Here is a 14425-nt window from a genome sequence, read left to right as displayed (position 1 = left end):
TCCTGAGCTGTTGGCCTCCTCCCTCCTGCCCCTAAAACCCCACCCCACCCCCCAAATTCCATTTCTTGGAAAAGGGGAAAGGGCGCAGCCGGGGTCTGCGGGAGCCTGTTGGAGACGAGGTGGTGGAGAACGGGGGACAGGCGGTCAGACCATGCACGGGGCTGGAAACGGAGCGGAGAGGGATGGTTAGCTGGGAGTCAGACGAGGGCAATCAGCAGGCGCGGGCCACCTCGGGCCGGATCTGGTGGAAGAAGTCGAAAAACCAGACGGGAGAACTCAGGCAGCGGAGTGGAGAACGCGAAAGAACAGCTGGAGCCAGGAGAAACCAGACAAGGCAGAGGCGGCGTCAGAGACGGGGGAAGAAACGACAGTGATGAAGGGAAGCAGGCGAGGGTGAGATGGTACAGGAAAGAGGGAGGAATCCAGGGAAGAGGGGAATCCTGCGAGAAATCAGACGAGAAAGAAGACTCTGAAATGAAAGGAGAAATCCCAGAGGGAAAGCGAGAAATGAGGCAGAAGGAAGGAGAAATCGGGCGGCAGAGATGGCTAAGAAGTCAGACGGCAGCGCAGAGGGAAGAAATCCGGCCAAGGTGAGGTTAGCCTGTTGGGAGGGAAACAGCCAGGCGGAGGCGCCCACCCCCTCCACCGGAGCCCCGGAAGCAGCAAGAGATACTTACAAAGCAACAAAACAGGTTTTCCATTCTAGACCTGAATTACTCCCTTTTTCCTAGCGCTGTATCTGCAAGAACTTACAATAAAGAGTTACTCCGGGGGCCCCCCGGGCACTCACCCGCGCCTCGGTCACTCGCCCCTGCGGCGCCCGTGCCTGGGTCGCCCCCCGCGCCGGGGCGGCCGCGCGGGCCGGCTGCGACAGCGCGCCCAGCGCCAGGACCAGCGCGCCCAGCAGCGCGCAGCGATGCGCAGCCATGGCAGCGACGGCGGCAGGAGACCCGGGAGGCAGGCAGGGGGCAGCCGGGCCGCCAGGCTCGCCCCGACCTTAAGTAGCCGCCCGGCCCACTCCGCCCAAGCCCGAGACCGCCCCGTTTGGGAGGGTGGAGGGCCGGACTGGGCCCCCGCGGGCGGGGAGGGGCGGGAATCTGGCCTGGATTTTTTAAGAGACATCGGGGTTCCCACCGGGACCGACCCAACGGTTGCGGCCGCCCCTTCACTCCAGCTCCAGCTCCGGGGTGGAGACCAGGCACAAGGCCTGGCATACAGCAGGTGCTAATTCAGTGCACACTAAATGGACACACGCATGAACGGCAGGGATCCTCCTAGCTGGGCTTCCTGTTGGATCCACACAGGACCCCTCCCCTCTCCACCCCTAACATCTCCAGCAAAAAATCACAGGAGCTAACTAAGAGGTATTGAAGGTTTTCAGCGTCACATGAACCTCCCTTATGAACTGGGTACTATTCACAGCCCCATTCTAAAGAGGTGGGCACTGAGCTGAGAACCGTCAACCAATGTGCACGCAACTAGGAAATGAAAGTGGTCCGGGTGGATGGCCGCTTAGGCAGCACGTGGCTGTCACCAGCTAAGGACACGGGTCAGGGGGCTGACCTTCAATGGACCCTTGAGCAAGCCGAACAGAGAAGGGCGAGCTGATCTCTCCACATCTGGGACTGCAGGCTCTATTTTACTCAAAACCACCCTTCTTTCCTTCCGCATTAAAAAGTTACTTTTTACTTAAAACTAATGTTTTGGGGCTGCTCTTGGTTGCAGCTCGATGCACCAGGGCTTTCTGCGGTTGCAGCAAGCAGGGGGGCACGGGCTTCTCTCCGCGGTGCCTTCTCTTCCCGCAGCAGTTGCGGCCCACGGGCTTCGCTGCCCCAAGGCACATGATGTCTTCCCTGACCACGTCCCCTGCCTTGGCAGGTGGATTCTTAACCACTGGACCACCAGGGAAGTCTAAAAGGTCTTTGCTGGAAGTTTGTTTTTAATCAAACCTTAAATTCAGTCACTTCATTTATACAGTTTCACCTCTCAGCCCCACTAACTTGTACCTCCAGGCAACCAACCCACCTCTAGCTTCCTCCTTGAGCTGATGGTTTCGAGGTCTGCCTTCATGCCGTAGGTAACCAGCCTTTGTTGTTTGGGGTTTGGGGGTGGGGTGGGGGGTTGTTTGTTTAGATTTTGCTCTTGCGTTTTCAGTTTTAGATCTCATCTATGGTTCTCTTTAGGGAAGACAAGGATTTGAGCCTCCTCCCCTTCGCCCAGGCTCCCTTCCCATCCCTTACTCTCCTTCTGGAGACTTACAGTCATTGGGTTATAAGTGCTATTCAGACTCATCCAGGCCTGCTTCCCACCTTCAACAACCTTCCCACCTTCAACAACCTTCCCACCTCTTTCCACCCTCCCACTACTCTGCTGGGCTCAATCTCTGTTTCCTAGTTCCCTTTGCATTCCACATCTCCTTTCTCAGTAACAGGGAAATGCAATGACAGGGAAGAGAACAGAGGAGCTGGAGACCTGGGCTTGATGCCCAGCTCCACTGTAAGCTACTTTCTTCCTCTCTGCCTCAGTCTCCTCATCTAGTAAATGGGTATAAAGTAGTTGCTGAGAATCCAATCCATCTGCGTGTGTGAAAATGGCCTGGTCTGCCAGTGAGTAAATGGGAGTTCCTGTCCCCCTTCCCTGCAAGCTCCAATCATCCGTCCCAGCTCCTCCTGGAGCCCAGCTTCTGTCTAATCAGGCTGAAGTTTGCCCTCCATCACACACAACTTCCTCCCATTTAAGGGGGACTGTGGGTCAGATAAAGGGCTAAAGGGACACACACAAAGAAGATAAATTGGACTGCAGGGATTATAAGAAGGCTTCACGGACAAAGGGACTTGTGACCTGGGCCTTGAAGGACAGGGAGAAGGGAGATGGAGAAGAGAGGCATTCCAGGGGAGGGAACAGCAAGGGCAAAGGGCAAGCAAACGCAGGCCACTGCAGTGACTGATAGGGATCCTGTCTGAAACACCGGGCCAGGAAGAGATGAGGCTCGAGAGGGCAGCAGAGGTCACAAGGGCCCGTGTGCCACGCTCAAGAGTCTGAATACTTTTTAAGACGTATGGGTATAGGTGAAGAGTTTCTCAGAGAGCCTGTTTTTTTGTTTTGCTTATTTACTTATTTTCGGCTGCGCTGGGTCTCCATTACTGCGAGCGGGCTTTCTCTGGTTGCAGCAAACAGGAGCTACTCTTCATTGCAACGTGCAGGCTTCTCCTTGCAGCGGCTTCTCTTCTTGCAGAGCATGGGCACTACAGCATGGGCTCAAGGGTCGTGGCGCACCGGCTCGGCTGCCCTGCGGCATGTGGCATCTTCCCAGACCAGGGATCCAACCTGTCTCCCCTGCACTGGCGGGTGGCTTTCTAAACCACTGGCCCACCAGGGAAATCCCTGAAGAGTCTGAATTCTATCTTAGTGTCCGTGGGGACCCACAAGAGGCCCCTGGCTTCTCAAGGCTGTATGTCTAGCCCTGGGCCTGCAGAACCTCCAGTGGACGCCTCTGGCCTAAATTCAGAGAGCTCTTCCCTCTCCCTAGGCATCTGGAGGATAAAACCCCACTGTTCTCACATGCGCCTGACGGAAGCATAACCCAGTTTCCCCTCTCTGCAGAGCAACTGACATCTATACAGATTCAAAATACGCAATGTGGCAACAGGGCCGTTTCCTGCAGGATGACTTACAGAGGAGCACGGAAATACACGTGCAAGGGTGTCCACTGGAGCGTCGCCGGAGGAAACCTGGAGAGGACCCGAAGGTCCTGCTTAAATAAGTCACGGAGCCGCCAGGCAATGGGCCGCTCCGCAGCTGCGCAAGAGCGAGCCAGCTCAGGCCGAGCCCGGCACACAGTAGGCAGCCTACCAGCACACAGTAGGCAGCCAACCAGGACGGCGTGACCTCACAGTGCAAGACAGCAGCATGTGCAGCGGCTCTACGCTAGCGCCTCGCTTCTGCTTTACAAGGGTGTCTGATTTTGCATACACTTTCTCCTTAAGAAAATCAAGAGAGTAAACACCAAACTGTCAAGTCAGTTTGTTTGAAAGAGATGAAGAATTCGGGGTTAGGCACCCACATCACCGCAGTTGGCACGAGCGAACACTTTAGGGTGATGAAAACATTCCAGCGCTGGATTACAGTGATGATTACCCAACCGAAAAAGGTACTAAAAGGCATAACACTGTCCGCTTACAATGGGTGAATTGTTAATGGTTTCTATATTACACCTCAGTACACTTGTGTGAAAAATTTTTCAATGTGCTATAGGGTTTGAAACTATTTACAAGTGTTTCTCTGATGTAGTTTATTTTTTTTTAATTAAAGACTGATCTAGGAAAAATACCTTAAAAATAGATATAGTAATATCTGCTCATTAGACAATTTGGAAAATTCAAGCCAGCAGGAAGAGGAAATTTCCTTATCATCCCCAGTCACCCCCACCCCGACCCCAAGTGAACCTAAGCCAGATCCAGCCCAGCCGAGCAGTCCCTTCTGCTCAGCTGGTGATTAACAGAGGGCTGGTGTGGCTCGGCCTTGGTCCCAGGGGTCACGGCCCACCAGCCCAGGGTCACTGACCCCAGGTTAATGATCACAAAGGCCCCTGCAGCTGTGCCTGTCACATAGCTCTGGGGCCTGGGTCCCTGGCACTGGAGACCTGCAGAACAGGCCCTGGCCCCTGCCCTCGGGGCATCCACGGCCTGGAAACTCTCACTGCAGGGCAGTGATGTGTAGAGACTGTGATGGGGCCACAGGCCCCTGGGCTCTCTGCCCAGAAGAGGATGTACAGGTTCAGAAGAGTGGGGAGAGCTTAAGTGCAAAAGAAAAACCTCTAAGTAGGAAGGAGGAGCTCCCCACCCCGTGCCAGGCTTCCCTCTGCTGCTGACTTCCCGGGTGACTTTGGGCAAATCACCGTCCTCATCTGCTCTTCCGGTCTCCATACGGAAAAGAACGGCCAGGCCCTGCAGCTCTGACTCCGAGAACTCTCGTTCTCAGCCTCAGGATTCCCCAGATCCTGGCTCTGCGACCACATCGGGAACCTACAGGTCTCTGAGCCTCGAAGTTCCCACCTGTAAAATGGGAACACTTGTCCAGGGCACCTCTACAGGTCCTTCTGAGGCAGACAGTGCAGAGCCCCTGACCTACACAAGGGGGGCAGAGCATTACTAGTCGCTGCATGCCACCGCACCTCTGGGTCTGCATATCTCTGGGAGGAGACAGCGAGGAAAGGAGGTGGGCTCTGACCCTGAGTCTCTTCACAGCAACCAGGAGACGGAGATTCAGGGAGTTCCAGGCACTTGCTCAGGGTCCTTCAGCTGGAAAGAGGCACTCCTGGGATTCAAGCCCAAGTCTGGCTGGCTCCAGCGCCCAGACTCTATCTGGGGCTCAGGCAGGGCCCCGAGCACCATCCCGCCTGGGCAGCAAGGGAACAGCAGCTCCTATTGCAAGTGAAGGGGTGCAGCTGCTGACCCAGGCAAGCCCAAGCCAAGCCTGGCAGCCCGGACTCTCTGGGGTGGCATCCCCTGCCACGCCTCCCCGGTTGAAGAGGGCAGCCCAGGAAAGCCCTCCAGCCCTGCACCTGGGAGAGCACCCAGGACAGAGGCATGACTAGGAAGGTCCCCGGGCTGCAGCCTCTGGGCGGAGGGCGAACCATGGCGCCTACACTCTGTGCCACTCCCAAGGTGTACAGGGCACGCAGGCCAGGCACAGCCCCCTGTGCCGGGAGCAGCCTGCTTGGCCACCAGTCGCTCCGCAAGCATGCACACCCTAGCCCCTGCCCTCCTCTGAACCGCAAGAGACCCCCTCGCCCTCTGATCTCAGGCGTTTCTGGCTCCTGCCTAGTGGTCCACACAGTAGGCAGTTTTCAGCATCCAACCATATCCCTCCCCTGCAGTTCAACGCAGGACCGCCACCGCCCACCACCAGCTGTGGCCCTGCTCCTGTGGAGACCTCAGGCTAGCCTCCGTGTCTCCGTGGGCCTCCCAAGGCAGCTACCCGCGCCGGGAGGAGGCAGCCTCACCCTCCGCCCCCGGCCGCAGTGTACAAAAGCCCTTGGCCACTTCTGGAAGACACCACCCTGCTCTCGTCTCTTCGCACCAAACACTGTTGTTCTTGATTCCCAGGCAGCCGGCCACTCATGAGCAGCCCTCTTTCTCGGAGCTTGTTTGCTTTCTGGCTCACGGCTGGGTTCTGGGTCCTCCTGGGAACACCCGCCCTGCTGGCCGGGGTTTTGTTAAATAGGACAATGGTCAGTAAACAGAGAATCCGGTTATGAAACCTGGTAAAACTGGACAGGGCCTCAGCATGGGGAGCCCTGGGGACCTGAAAGAACATGTGTTTTAGAATCTGGGAGACTCAGCGCCTGTGGTCAGGGCCTCAGTTTCTGTATCTGTAAAACGGGGAGCTCACAGGGCAGTGAGGAGGGCCAAGGCCTGACACACAACACGGACGGAGCCCCAAGTCAGTGCCCCGTGTGTGAGCTGGCTTCTCTGCACAGAGGCCTCTCAGCATGTACACACCATGCGTGAGCAGTTAGTGGTGCCGGAGAAAGGTTACAGATTTCACAGTGAGATTCTTGAGCTCAGGCCCAAGCTGTGTGACCCAGAGCAAGTTGCTCTCCCTCTCTGAGTGCTGGGCACTCACTGGTAGGAAGGGACAGTGCTGCCCAGCTGCAGGGTGGCTGGGAGCTCTGGGGCAAGAAGCACAGAGTAGGGCTTATTTGTAGCAACGCTCAATAGTCCGTCCTCTCTTTGCAGACCATGACCCCAAGAGCAAGACTATAACTTCTCAGAGTCACCTAGCGAGCACCAGGCAGGACAGAGGTCTCCGTCCCCAGGCCAGAGCCGAGGCCTGAGCCCACAACACGACAAGGCCCCCGGGAAGGGCCAGCTGGACCTCTGCCCTGGCTCCGTCCATCCCAGGCTTGGACAGCTGTTGGGGAGACGGCCAGTGAGGCTTGGCTGAAGCCACCTCCAAGAGGCTGCCTCTCCCAGGGCTTGAAGCCACTGGCTTTTTCCCAGCTTCTGGAGGCTACCCCACCTAGTGCCCAGAGCCAGGACAGGACGTTCAGAAAGGGCTAGCCCTGCCGCTTCCTGACCCCGTGCCCCGGGAGCAGCCAGATCCGGCCATGGGTGTGAGCCAGTGCCTGCCTGCCAGGTCCCCTTTGAAGTCGGTCTCCCCTCCTCGGGGGAGGCAGCGGCCCTGGGAGGCTGCAAACAGCTGCGAACCACCGTCCCCTAGCTGCCCCAGGACCCCAGCCCACCGACAGGGAAGTCCAGGCACAAACACACGTCAGCAGCAGGACAAGGAGGCCCAACTCCAGACACCATGAAGCAGGACCAGGACAGGATGGGGGACACAGTCTCGCCTGCCAACCTCCCGGGGCAGCAAGGCCTATGGGGCCCCAACCAGAGCCAGAAGCAGCAACAGCCGCAGGGGGCAGCGCCCTGCTGCAGAGGGGCAGGGCTTCCCAGCAGGAAGAAAAACAGTCTGTGTGACTGTGGAAAGAGCTCCCGCCAGGAAAATCTGGATCTAAATCCCTGGCCTACCACTTCCAGCTGTGTGGCTTCGGCTCTCTGAGCCTCAATTTCCTCATCGGTAAAATGGGATTAGACTAGCTTCTTGCTGGGGTCGCTGAGAGAACATTATAAAGTAAAAGACGTTTGGGGCTTAGCACAGTGCGCATGTATTAAGGAAACTGTGGTGGTTGTTTGCTAGAGGCTTAGGAACCCTCTGTTAACATCTCTCTGACCCTCAAGTTCCTTACGTATAAAATCAGGATTAAAATGTCTTTTTAAAAGGTGAGCGGAGGGATTTCCCCGGTGGGCCAGTGGGTAAGACGCCGCTCCCAGTGCGGGGGCCAGGTTCAGTCTCTGGTTGGGGAACTAGATCCCACAGGCCGAAACTAAGACCTGGCACAACCAAATAAATAAACAAAATGAATTTTATTGAGGATTGAACGGGACCATACATGTGAAAGTTTCCAGAATCATGCCTGACATAAGACAGAGGTTCAAAAATGCCAGTATCCTCCCCCTTCTTCCAGAGAGATACGGAGTGGTCCAGTGGTGACCCAGCCAAGGTGATACAGTGATGAGCAAACCAGCCCATCCCTAAAGACCCTTCGAGCCCTGGAACTTTAATCAGATTCTGAAAGGAACAGCAAGAGGCAAATATGCTTGCGCCTCTGGTCAAGCAAGGTTCCCTACCCCACCACCGCGCCGCCTCCCCCAGTCTGTCTGGGGATCAAGTTCATCCGATAATCACCACGATGGGAACCACGGTGTCAGGACCTCAGAGGACAGTGACAGGTCCCTCCTGCTGCAAGCTCCAAATGGAGCCTTTCTCTGTCTCAGAGCCCCTCACAGCCAGCAACAGCGGGAGCCCACCCTCCAGGCACCAGTTTGCACCCTGCAGGCAGAACTTCTGAGAATCATAAAGGGGACAGAGGAGACAGTACAGAACCCAGAACAGCGAGGGGAGCCTCGGCCAGCTCAGGGTACCAAGAACGACCAGCAGGGTGAGGGCTGTGCAAACTTCCATCCAGGGGAAAATAAGATAATGTCCAGGCTGAGCATGGGCGGAGCCGGAATCCCTACCTCAGGGGGCACTTGGGCAAATGGCCCTTCTGAGCGTTTCAATTTCCTCCTCTATAAAATGGGGTGATGAGTCCTACCCTGGGGATCGTCTAGGAAAACTGAAGGAGCTCCTGCCTGGTACACAGCAGGTGCTCAATAACCACAACAACCCCCAGCACGTGTCTAGGCCCTGCAAACACGCCCACCGGCCTCCCGTACCCATCGCTGCATCCTTGCCCCCAACGCGATGGAGGGCCGGAGGGTCCCGGGGGAGGCCCGGAGACCTGGAGGTGCAGCTGGTGCCAGGGGCAGGGACTCATCTCAGGAGAGGGTCTCCAGCCAGCACTCCAAGAGCCCACTTTGCGTCCCACCGCATCCACAAATCTCTTCAGGATGCCCTCCCCCTCCTCTGGTCTGCCCCCGCCCCAAGGGACAAGGGCTCAACCCCAGCCCTGTCTCTTAGTACTTAGGTGGCCCTGGGCAAAGTGACTCAACTTTTCTGAGCCTGGGTCCTTGGCTACAGAATAGCCAGATTATGCCCCAGGCCTACCAGAACTTGATACCGGTGAAAATCAGTTACGGAAAAACTCCAAGTGCTATAGCGGGGTTAGAAATCCTTTGCAATTTATCTCAAAAGCTGAACTACAATAGAACTACCAGAGATTCAAAGATGTATTTTATCTTTGCTAATCCCTTTCATTTTAATAAGGCTTTTAAAAAACATCCTTTCCCCTCTCAAATATAAACAGAGGTATAAGACTGGAATGCTTGTGTTCCTTTCCCAGCTCGGAGAGTAAGCATCACCAGCTGGAAGAATTAATGAAATCCAGTCAGAGCACAGGGCCTGGCACGTGACAGATTTCCGGAATGGGTGTGGCCTCCCCGTGAATGGGTGTGGCCTCTTGCAGAATGGGCGTGACCTCGGCCAGAATGGGTGTGGCCTCGGCCAGAATGGGTGTGGCCTCCTCTCCGCAGCGCTGCTTCCGGCCTCACCTCCATCCCCGGGTATATGCCCAATCACCCACCTCATCTTATAGGTACCCCCTCCTGAGAGCTTCCAGAACCCTCTGGGACACTCCAGAATCATCCCCCCCCCCCCAGGAGATAGGAAAGGGCTGAGGCCAGAGCAGGGATGCTTAACCCCGCGCGCTCCCCCTTCACACTCATTTCCCCGTCGGCCTCCCAGACGCTGTCCTGGTTTAGGGTCCCCATCTCCCCTGTGGAACCACTGCGCCAGCTTCCTCGGTGCATCAACTCTCCATTATCCACAGAGATCACGTCATTCCCGACTCAAAACCTTTCCGCAGCCACCAGCGCAAACTGAATGAAGTCAGGACTCCTAAGCTTGGCTCCGTAGGCCCTCTGGGGTCCGGAGTCCACCCGCTCTTACAGCCTCATCCCCTAGTCCCCCAACGCTACCCCCGACACCCTCTGCGACACTGCCTGCCTCTCTTCGTCCTGCCGCCAGGGGAGCAGGGCTCTAGCCTGGGCTCTGCTTCTGACTGTGAGACCTCGCGGGCTCTTTGGCTCTCTGAGCCTCAGTCTTCTCATCGGGCTCTTGGGGAGTTTGAGACGAGGTAAGGGAGTGAGCGACAGATGCCGGGAGGGCTCCAGAAATGCAAGCCTGTGAGCTGCAGCCTCCTCCCTGCACTTTGACAGCAGCTGGCAGGGCTGGGTCGGCTCCTCCACCTCCGTAGGGGCGGGGCTCCCTCTCCCCTAAGCCCTGAAGCAGAGGCTCACAGCCAGCAGCTGCCGCCAGGGAGGGGGACAGGAGCGAGGGAGGCTTAGAGGAAAATTACTCTGCGCTGGCCCAGCCACCAGGGCCTCCCAGCTGCCTCTGACAGCGGGGACCTGGGGGGCTGGCAGGCTCTGCCAGCGCCAAGGACTTGGCCCCAAGCCTTGACTGCGGTCTGAGCTGATGGGATGGGGGGCGGGGAGGGTAGTTGCCCTGGGCCCCGCTCCTCTGGGACACTCCCACTCTTTGGCAGAAGAGGAGGGAAAAATAAAAACAACAGACAGGCCTTTGTGAGAGGAGAAAACCGGCTCCAGCCACTGCATGCTGGGGCCCCGGGCGCTGACCTGAGAAAGGGACCCTCAGTGTCTTACTGCCAAGCATCAAACCCCACACCCACCCTGGGGACCTTGTCCTGGCGTCACATACCTGGCCTGTGCTCCTCACACGTGTCCGGCCTGTGCACCCGGGGGGCACAGTCCTCCTGTCTGTCCCACGTCACTCACACCTTGGATCATGCCCCCCACATCATGCCACGTCTGCTGTATGAGGGTCTCTGCACAGTTGGTCCCCGACTTGCAACGGTCCAACTTCACGATTTCCTGACTTTAGGATGGTGCAAAAGCAATACACGTTCAGTAGAAACCGTACTTAGAGTTTTGATCTTTCCTGGGCCAGCGATCTTTCCCAGTCGGCCACAGGATCCCAAGGGCAACAACCTGTAGGCTTACAACCATTCTGCACCCAGACAACCATTCTATTGTTCATCGACAGTACAGCATTCAATAAATTGCCTGGGACGGCATTTAAAAAGAGTCTTCGTGTTAGATTTTGCCCAACTGTAGACTAGTGTAAGTGTTCTGAACACATGTAAGGTAGGCTAGGCTAAGCTATGATGTATGAATTTAAGATAGGAAAAGTGTATGATTGGAAAAGTGTATGAATGCATTGATAAACTTGAGATCTTTTCAGCTTATTGGGATGTAACCCCGTAGTGAGTCAAGAAAGACCTGTACCATCTATCTACGCTATTTTCAACATCACAACCACCATCCCGAGCCCTGGCCCCAGGAGAGCTGTGTGCCATAACCCTGTCCTGGCTCCATGAAATGTGTCCCTTGCTGCGTGACCCCCACATGTGAAGGTCCAGGAGGACAGGTTCCCAGCCCTACCGCCCGTTACCTCCACGACCATGACAAGCCACGCCCCTTCTCAGTGCCTCAGTCTCCCTGGCTATGAAACGGAAATGACATTAACACTCACCCAGTAAGTGCTGTGGGGACGGAAGGAGACACAGCAATTCTGGGGCTGAGCCCCGTGTCTGAGACACAGCGAGCCTACCGGGCGTCTGCTGATTTGTGACGAGCCTACCGGGTGTCTGCTGTATTGTGACAGCTGTGCCGGGTGTCTGTACCACATCGTGTGTGCTACCTGCCAGGCTCCCACGACCCCAGCACCTACCACACATCAGACACTCTATCACGTTAGTGAAATTCAAACGACAGCTACAAGGAGGCTATACCTCCCCCTCTAACAGGGGGAAAAATCAACGGCTCAGAGAGGGGCAACAACCACAGGAGGTCACACAGCCAGAAAAGGGTGAAGCTGGGAGTGGCACGCAGGTCCGTGCATCCCAAGAGATGGAAAGGAGAGCACCGAGGGATTAGGGGGTGGGTGTGCAGCGCACCAGCCAGCAGGCACGGGCTCCTTTTAGGGGAGATGAGGGGTAATGAAAATGTGCTTGAACTGGGTGTCTCGTGATGACTTTGGCATAAGTCTGAAAGTTTACTAAAAATCACTGAATTAATTCAAACTGGTGGATTACATGTAGGTAAGTTATCTATCTACTTACTCCAGCAACTGATGTAAATTGTACTTCAGAAAGCCGGTTTGTTTGCTTAAAGCCCATGCGCTTTCCAGGCACCATTCTGCCAAGACATTCAGCAAGAAAAGTGCTCTCTCTGTGAGTGGAGACGGCCAAGCAGTGCTGAGCAGCCCCTCTGAGGCCCACAGGCAAGCAGCCTTGGGCTCCCTGGTTCCCAGACACCTCCGCAGAGCAGGTGTGCAGCCGAATCACCCGGGGAGCTCCTGAGAACTCGGATTCCCAGGCCCCACACCCAGCCTCGGAGTCTACGGTTCCGGGTGGGGCCCGGGAACCTGGGATTCTGAGGCTCGGCCCACACTGGGAACCACTCAACGCCCAGCACCTCTCACTCTGGGGGAAACTGAGGCCAGGCAGTGCCGGGGAGCTGCCAGCTCTGGCCCATCGGAGCTGTGGGATGGGGGTGGGGGGGGGGCTGGGCGGGAATGGAGGCCCCTTCCTGGTTCCTTCTCTTCTTCCCTCCTCCGCCCACTCCATTCCTCCCCGGCCTCCAGCCTCCTGGTGAGTCAGGCCTCTGAGTCATCCAGTGGCACCACAGAGGAAACTTCTTAGGCAAAACAATCCCCAAACAAAGCCTCCCAGATCTGGGGAACAGAATAGGCCCAGGAGGCTAAGCAAGGGAGGGAAGGAGAACATGGGGTGGAGCTGGGCGCCTGGACCCCAAGCCCACTGAGCCCTAGAGAGGGCGCTTCCCTGCCCCCCCAAGTAAGCAGCACTCACTGCGGCACACAGGAGGCTCAAAATGGGCCAGACAGCATGGCCAGTCCTTCTCAGCTCTGTCTCGTTGACAGTGCATCCCAAAGCTAGCACATGCCTATTTTACAGATGGGGAAACAGAGGCTCAGAAAGGGTCAGCCCGAGGTGACACAGTTAAGAAGAGCAGAGCAGAGTCCGGAACCCAGGACCGTCTGATTCGAAAGCCTGGCTCACTCCTACACACCTTTTAAAAATAGCTCCTGTGTAGCACGGCACGTAGACAGTGTCTCATCTACACGAGAAAGGTGAATGGCCCAGGAGGGGCCCGAGCACACAGGGCTTTCTCCTCTTCTCCCTGTATCGGGCTCTGCCTCAGGACCTCCCGGCCCCGCGGGGTGTACACGTGAGCTTGGGGGTTCCTCAGCAGCAGGAACACAAGGCAGGAAGCGCCCAGGGCCTGAAGAACCAGCCGGGAGGAGCACGGGAGCAGCAGGGCCGTGACGGGTGAACAGAGCGGGCAGTTGTCTCTGGGGAGCAGGGAGCCCGCAGGCAGGGGGAGGGAAGAGCAGAGGCCGAGGCTCAGAGGTGTGGCCCCACAGCAGGATGCAAACGCTGGCCAGGCGGGGCTGCGGTGCAGACCGAGGGCAAACACTGGAGCGGCCTGCCTGCCAGAGGTCCTCGCCTCCCCGGACTCCGAGCAGGACCTTTCCAGCCCAGAGAGGACAGGCTTGGAGCCGGTTTCATCTCTCCACGGGGCCTGGCCAGCGGCTGAATGGGGAGTCAGCACGGGGACCCCTGGAGTCCTTCTTTCAAGCAGGCTTTGGGGACAAATCTAGACCCCCGGCTACTCACCCACGGGTCAGAGTCGCCCCCGAGGGCCTCTTCCTTCACCATGGCTGGGCTGGGCAGAGGACAGGCGAGCCTCTCCCGACCACACCAACCTAATCGCATCGGCCTATAAATAGGGCCCTGTGGCTTGGTCTGAAATAGCTGTGCCAGGCCCAAAACCACAGGCACCACCAGGGCACGCACGGTTCCGGAAATGGTCCTTCTCGCTGACACGATTAAAACCCCAAACTTCCTTGGGAGACCCCTGCGCATGTTCTAACTCACTCTCTTAAGCATGAGGCGGTGGGCTGAGGGGAAGAGCCGCCCACCCATGGCAGATGACGGCAGTGGGCTTGTGACTGCTCTTCTGCTTTCTGCTCTCTGGGCCTCAGTTTCCCCAAATGTAAACTGGGAGGTTGAACATGGTATCACTGGGGCCCTTCCAGCCTGGATGCTCCCCCGAATTGCCTCGGGGTGACCCCTACCTTCAAATGCTCATGCCACTGTTACCCCTTTCCCAGTTGACTTGGGGATTTTTTTAAGTTAATAGTGACTGGCATTTAAAAATTAGAATTGCAATAAATAGTTGAGTCAGGTCTAGGCCCTGCCCCTGAAAGGCTGGGTGACCTTGGAAGGGTCACTGTCCCTCTCTGGGCCCCAGATTCCTCAATCATAAGATGAAGGTGCTGGTAGGTTGATGCCCAAAGTTCATGACTATTTTTAATT

At 56.8% G+C, this 14425-nt stretch overlaps 1 protein-coding gene across 3 annotated transcripts in view; it reads right to left on the bottom strand.

Annotated features, from left to right (window-relative positions):
* GSN (gelsolin) overlaps positions 1 to 13830 on the bottom strand; it is a 42922-nt gene extending 29092 nt beyond the window's left edge. Inside the window, exon 1 of one of the 3 annotated variants that reach the window (XM_052645409.1) lies at positions 13724 to 13830. In XM_052645409.1, the coding sequence (XP_052501369.1) occupies positions 13724 to 13822 (99 nt within the window). In that variant the 5' untranslated portion in view covers positions 13823 to 13830. Of the gene's footprint in view, positions 1 to 677; positions 717 to 790; positions 929 to 13723 lie in introns of those variants that run through there. The other 2 variants (XM_052645408.1, XM_052645410.1) reach the window with 2 other exon arrangements.
* Positions 13831 to 14425: the final 595 nt, after the last annotated feature.

The sequence above is a fragment of the Budorcas taxicolor genome, chromosome 8 (assembly GCF_023091745.1).
Source record: "Budorcas taxicolor isolate Tak-1 chromosome 8, Takin1.1, whole genome shotgun sequence".
Classification (NCBI taxonomy): domain Eukaryota; kingdom Metazoa; phylum Chordata; class Mammalia; order Artiodactyla; family Bovidae; genus Budorcas; species Budorcas taxicolor.
This window is presented reverse-complemented; position numbering and strand designations above follow the sequence as displayed.